The sequence below is a fragment of the Lepeophtheirus salmonis genome, unplaced genomic scaffold (assembly GCF_016086655.4).
Source record: "Lepeophtheirus salmonis unplaced genomic scaffold, UVic_Lsal_1.4 unplaced_contig_9099_pilon, whole genome shotgun sequence".
In the NCBI taxonomy this organism is placed as follows: domain Eukaryota; kingdom Metazoa; phylum Arthropoda; class Copepoda; order Siphonostomatoida; family Caligidae; genus Lepeophtheirus; species Lepeophtheirus salmonis.
In genome coordinates this window covers 1-6,861 of record NW_027296681.1, presented here as the reverse complement: position 1 = coordinate 6,861, position 6,861 = coordinate 1, and the positions used below count along the sequence as shown (strand labels likewise).

At 32.9% G+C, this 6,861-nt stretch overlaps 2 protein-coding genes across 2 annotated transcripts; both read right to left on the bottom strand.

The window, feature by feature from the left end:
- Positions 1-1,366: 1,366 nt before the first annotated feature.
- Positions 1,367-2,243, bottom strand: LOC139907576 (uncharacterized). Its single transcript, XM_071894004.1, has 2 exons — positions 2,200-2,243; positions 1,367-2,127 (listed from the first exon to the last, which is right to left on the bottom strand). Exons 1-2 carry the CDS (start codon positions 2,203-2,205, stop codon positions 1,534-1,536), a joined length of 600 nt encoding a protein of 199 aa, XP_071750105.1. The 5' UTR covers positions 2,206-2,243; the 3' UTR covers positions 1,367-1,533.
- Positions 2,244-5,062: 2,819 nt separating this feature from the next.
- LOC121131667 (uncharacterized) lies at positions 5,063-5,750 on the bottom strand. Its single transcript, XM_040727025.2, has 2 exons — positions 5,685-5,750; positions 5,063-5,618 (listed from the first exon to the last, which is right to left on the bottom strand). Exons 1-2 carry the CDS (start codon positions 5,688-5,690, stop codon positions 5,133-5,135), a joined length of 492 nt encoding a protein of 163 aa, XP_040582959.2. The 5' UTR covers positions 5,691-5,750; the 3' UTR covers positions 5,063-5,132.
- Between the last annotated feature and the right edge of the window lie 1,111 nt (positions 5,751-6,861).

Here is a 6,861-nt window from a genome sequence, read left to right as displayed (position 1 = left end):
TATATGTTAACAGTAAGAGGCCATTAAATTTTAAGAAGCAAAGGTTCACAAACCATTAAAAACGCATAATCGATAATACTTTTTAGCGGAAATAATTTTTAGGAGGAGGATGCACTCTACTGCTTTCTAATTATAGGTTGCAGAAATCAATAGCCTTAATCTGACATATTTATCCTAAATTACAATAAAATGGACTCCAAGATCATACTAGTAATATTGTACAAGAATGGATGAACTTCTCGTTCAAAACTTTTGACCCCCAGAGCCTAGATCTGAATCCACATAATTACTGCATTTGGTGGAAAATTGAGAAGCAGGCTTGGAAAATCCATCACCCGAATCTTGATAACTTAAAGACATCTGTTAACCAGCAGTGGAGGATCATCAAAATGACTTTTTGCCAATGTATGAAAGGCCTTCTGGAGGTTGTCATTGATGCTGAGGGTGGCCAGACTCATATTTAATGTGCATTGTAATTGTTAAAAATAATAAAAATAATTTTTCTTATGTAAAATGATTAATAATGATTTCTTAATGATTACTAGCGATGGATTTGTAAAGAGCGCTAGGAGAAGGTGGAATTAACTTCTTTGTTAATATAAGTGAGGCATCAGCAAAATTATTTATATAAATGTACTTTTTTTGGGGGAAGATTGGTTTTGGATTTTTTTCGATAAATTTTTTTTAAATTAACAAACTTTATTTTTGTAGGGCATGGAGTGGAAAAGAGCCGAACTACGATTTATTGAGGCAAGTTACCAAGTGGATAAACATGTACATCCTCTCCATAGTTATTCCATTTATTTTATTACCTCATATAAATATATAATTTAAAAAATGGTTATAGAGAAATCAATTAAACTAACAAATTTTATTTATAATCCTTTGATAACAGAACCATTTTTATTGTAATGAATTGAAAATAATATTTTCTTCTTCTTTTATTCAGAATGGAATCATTCTTAGCTAACTTCTAAGGCTATATCTTCATATAAAAGTTTTTAAAAACTTGAAATATTCTCTTGAGTAATGAAACATTTAATGTAAACTTTGACTCCTATTTGTAGTTTGAAAGTGCATACTATATATAATATACATGCATTTAACGATTACTGGTCGTGTAATTCTTATAAAATAAGCTAATCTTTTAATTTTATACCAATTTTTGTGTGTTTAAATAAGGTAACTTCCTTTGAAACTCATCTCATATATGCTCATGATGGCTCAATTAGACACCAAATCCAGACAACTTCGATTTAATCATGTCACTAATATCCTACATAGTTTGAATATTTTAATATGTTGATAATTTGAAAATTCAATTATTGTTTTTCTTAAGTCGACAAATAATACAAAAACAAAAATATTCTATTACAAGGTTTTTATAAATATTCTAATGATTGAACATGGAATATTCTTTCACAAATAGCAATTTTTGTGCCATAAATAATGGCAGATCAAGATATGTTTCTACAAATGAATGGTGGAAAACAGTCAATAGGCTAATACTCCTACCCTAAACAAGAAAATAATTTATATCAGCTCACTAATGAATTTAGAGATTAAATAAGTTTCTAATAGATTTATTCTGCATAAATAAATAAATAATATCAGAATGAAGCTTAAGCGTGGTAGATTGGAGCTGGCTTGTAGGGAGCTGGAGCTGGGTGATAGACGGGAGCAGGCTTGTAGGGAGCTGGAGCAGGATGGTATGGAGCTGGGGCAGCGTGGTAGACGGGAGCTGGCTTGTAGGGAGCTGGAGCAGGCTTGTAAGGGCTCGTATTTGGGCTCTCCAGAGTAAGTAACGTCAGCAACATAACCAGAGTAAGCATCAGCAACGTTGTAGGACACAGTTTGGATGCGACCGTCGGGAAGGGCAACAGAGTACTTTCCTTGGGTGGAGTATCCATCACGGGCCTCATCAGCTCCAAAGTTGAGTCCAGCATATTCATCACTGACAGCATATTGGTATTGGTAGACTGCGGGATCTTCCTTGTAGGAAGGAGCTGGGTGATAAGGAGCGGGTTTGTAGGCTGGAGCAGGGTGATAAGGGGCTGGGTGGTAGGGAGCAGGTGCTGGGTGGTCAGCAAAGGCAACAGCCAAGAGAGCAGACAAAGCAATGAAGGACTGTAAAGAGAAGAAAAAAAATGGTGAATTCAAGGTCCACATTTGAGGATTTGATTCTTATTCATTATTTACCTTCATGTTGATTGAATTGGAGTTAGAATACTAATACTTTGATTCTGGATGCTTTGAGTATTTATACATACGCATTAAAAAAAAAAAATTGACGCAGACCCTGCCTAAATATTCATTGTTATTGAAGGGCGTGGAGTAAAAAGAGGGGAACATCACCGACTGTATATGCAAGTTTATTATGTAGAAGAAACATTCACTCAAGTATTTATTTTCCAATTGACACTTACATACCTATCAACATATCAAATTATAAATGTATATTTATCAGGATTGTATTCAAATGGTTTTGTATATAATAATTTCTTCATATTATGTTTACTTTTATGTATATTTCTCTTCAAGCAAATGAATTCAAACTATGTATTAAATAGTGAACTACTTATTGTGGTGTTGTGTTTATTTTTATTTATAGGCTAATTCACTAATTACTTTATTATTATTGTGATTTTCATTTGATTTATATTATTTAAGATTGCTTTAATTTTGAATGGCTTAATATTTCAAAATGAGCATCTTTGGTGGTACTTTTTTTTCAAGATCTTCATAGTTTTAATCTAAAATGGCGTGAATATCAATTGATTCCAAATTAGTACTTCTCTATGTTTTCAATCCAGTCAATGACATTAAAACTTGACATTATCCATGGGTTTTGACAAAAAGGGATTCCAGTTAACAGAAAATAAAATTTTCATCTTTGATAATCTTTGATCAGTGATGTCCTTTAATTTAATGTTGTTGCTTATATAACCTCTGAATAGTTTTAAGTATGTAGAAAATCGTTTAATCTGAAGGATTGCCACAATCGAAAAACTCAGTTCAAACATTATTTAAAACAATTTTGAGATGTTTATAAATCTACATTTGAAGACTGGATTGTTAAACGTTGCAACTGACTCTACTGTCAAAGTACGATTGCCGCTTTAAAAAAATCGAATTATAAATTAAACCATTATAGGCAATTATTATTTAAAAAGTTAGAAACAAATAAGGGATCTATTTCATCTGTTAGTGATTCAATTTAGATATTTTTATGCATAAAAAATGAAAAAATATCAACAAGACTCCGATAACAGCTGCTTAATTAAATAACCTATCCCTAGTATCAGTAGCTTCAAGATGTTAGTTAGAGATATTTGATTAGAAGAAATAATTGTGATTAAATTATTGAATTAGATTTAATATAATTATATTTACATATTCAGAGTGGTTCATTTTGTACTTATGTATATGAACAAAATTTAATTTCAAGCAAAATATATGAATTTATAATATAATTGTCATTATTTATGATAATTATAGAATCAATGAAGACGTTCCCAAATATTGTACCTGGAAGCACATTTTGCTGTTCCCTTACACGTTGGACCTTTGTTACTAGGGATTTGAGCTAATAGGAGGAGACCATTGGTGCCTCTAAAGCTTATACTTGGAGCTCATCTGAAAAATAGATGAAGACTGAGACAATATGACGACTAAATTATAAACAAGGCAGATAGCCATTTAGTCTAAGTTTCATGTATTGACTACTTACCAGTTAAATATTGGACAGTATCCATCTTTTATCCTTGCAAGCACAGCTATTATTACATCAAAGAGATCACTCCTTCTAATCCTTTGTTGTATTTAGAAATGCTTCCATGACATGTCAGGTTCTTATACCAGTTTTTAATTCTATTCTATCCTCCTGGCCTTAGAAAATGAAATATCTTTGAACCTGTCTTTAAAATTTTGTTAAGAGTAAGATATTTCTTATCGAAAAAATATATTCTTAGAAATCACTATACTAATATTACACACAAGACGTTAATCATCTAATTTCAGAATGAAATTATACATGTAAAAAAGGAATGGAAATAATAAAAAGTTGATCTTGAAAAACATCAAGGATTACAAAAACATTTCTAATTAAAATTTAACACGTAAGCTTTATACTGAATGAAATATTTCCGTTTTCTCGAAGACCATAGTTTTAATTCGACCTACACTCTCAAGTAATGCAGTATATAATTTTTGCTTTTCTTTTTATATTATTATTCAGTTAACTACTGAAGACAGATAAACAGAAATTAATCAATAAGTGTAGAATTTAGAAGTGGGAACATTAGCTCTCTCTCAAGCTATCCATTGTTCTAGATGTTGTGGGATGTGTCGAAAGTCTATTGTTTCTCATTGGAAAAGATGATTCGGCTACCATGGGGCATCAAATCGCTTAGCACTTTTCTTCCATAGACAGCCCCTGTGGCCTTCATTTTGACTGTAAGGATATGTATTTTGTAGAGGCAGTATGAATTCATCATGAGGTGCATGTTTATGCCCCTGGAGACAGCTGCACGTCTTACCATGTGATTTTCGGCAACCGCATGAATCAAAGTAAAAAGAGATGACTTCAAGGAACAATTCAGGCCTAACTCGAATATGGAATTGTTTTTTCTTTTTATCACTCTGGAAATTGTGACCTCTTCTATTATACGTTCATCCCTCATTCGAGTGGTTGTAAACGTCGTATACTGTGCTTTCTGGATATCTGAGCAGTTTATTGATGTACGCTTGGCTTTTTCCCGTGCAACAAAATTGGATGATGGTCTCATACATAGTAAATACTTTTTTTCCAGTAAAAGTTTCGCAACTAACCTCTCACTTTCAAATTGAAATAAACGAGTTAAATGCTTTCTTATTATTCAGGAAGTAGTTAAAGATGGTCTGGATTTACCTGGAGGACCCTGTATATGTAAATTCATCTCACTAATGAGTATTGCCAACTGATTAATCACGTTTAAGAATCATTAAAAGCCACTTAATTCTGTTGTAAACAAGATAACTTTTTTTACGTGTTTACAATAACGACAAGACAAAAGAGATGAAATTAGTTTCAAATAAATTTATTTAGGGCTAAAAATAAATAAATAAACTCATAAATATTATCAGAATGAAGCTTAAGCGTGGTAGACGGGAGCTGGCTTGTAGGGAGCTGGGGCAGCGTGGTAGACGGGAGCTGGCTTGTAGGGAGCTGGGGCAGCGTGGTAGACGGGAGCAGGCTTGTATGGAGATGGTGCAGGGTGGTATGGCTCGTATTTAGCCTCTCCAGAGTAGGTGACGTCAGCAACATAGCCAGAGTAAGCATCAGCAACGTTGTAGGAAACTGTTTGGATGCGACCGTCGGGTAGGGCAACAGAGTACTTTCCTTGGGTGGAGTATCCATCACGGGCCTCATCAGCTCCAAAGTTGAGTCCAGCATATTCATCACTGACGCCATATTGGTATTGGTATACAGCGGGTTCTTCCTTGTAGGAAGGAGCTGCGTGGTATGGTGCAGGAGCTGGGTGATAAGGAGCAGGGGCTGGGTGATAGGGAGCTGGTCTGTAGGGATCAGCAGGAGCAGACATGGCGACAGCCAAAATAGCAGACAATGCGACGAAAGACTGTAAAAAATGATACGGTTAATTCATTATTCACATTTGAGGTTTTGATTTCCATTAGTTACTTACCTTCATATTGATTGAATTGGAGTTAAAAAACTAATGTCTTTATTCTTGATACTTTGAGTATTTATACGCATTTTTTAAAAGAAAAAAAAGCACCACGAACGCAGACTTTATTTTTGTAAGGCGTGGAGTACAACAAGGCAACACTATGATCTGTTGACGCAGTTATTTTGTGGGAGAAAAATCACTTCCTCTCATAATCATCCTACTTATTTTAGTCGATCTTTTTTTGTAGGTCAAATTGATATATTGCATAATGGGCGAGTTAAAAAAGTAAAAATTAAATCAATATGGTAACCTGGACAATTTGAAGAATGTTTTGAGGAAATCTGCTACAATCAGCTGTAACAATGAAGGAGGTGGTAAGAGGTTGGGAAGAATAATTCTGGAAATAAATTTCAATTATAATTAGGCAATAAATCTTCAAGGTAAATTTCCATCTTTGAATAGATCACACGAGTGTTCAATCAGGTCTTTAATAAAATTGAGTCTTTTTAGGACAGAAGTTCATTACTAAGGAATTAAATAATAATTACAACTGCTAAGGAAAAGAGAATTCCTTCTTCGGATTATCAATTCCAAAAAAAAAAAAACGGTTTACCCATAAAATTAACACGATTTATATCGCTAGTTCCGTAGTTTGATCCTATATTTACATAAATTAAAGATACTGGTGCGCTAAGCTTTACTCCATTGACGTAAATATTATTTGGAACTCAATAAGACAACAAGAATAAATGGCGTTTTCTGGAGAAGTGATCTTCTTCTTCTTTTGTCGTGCCTGCTTCTTTCAGGTAAACTTTTCCTCTAATAATTTTTTATTTTGGGTGATATTTAAACATCGCTGGAAAGATTAAGATTAAAGCCAGAGGATCTCAATATCTCATTTCGCCTAACACCCAAGAATTGTTGAAGACCCTTAATATAAAATATCTTGTTTTTACTAATTTATTTATTTAAAAAAATCTACCACGATTTAGTGGTAAAAAGTTTTAACATTTTTTTACCAACTAATGAAAACATTTAAACATAAATTAATTTTATCATGTTTGTGTTATTTACTGTCCAATTAACATTAAAGCCATTGTTTAATTAGTTTATTAATTAATTTATTTAATTTTTAATAACGTTCAGCAACTATTGTGATCCCTTGGTATAAACCCACATTCGTAGTCAGCTG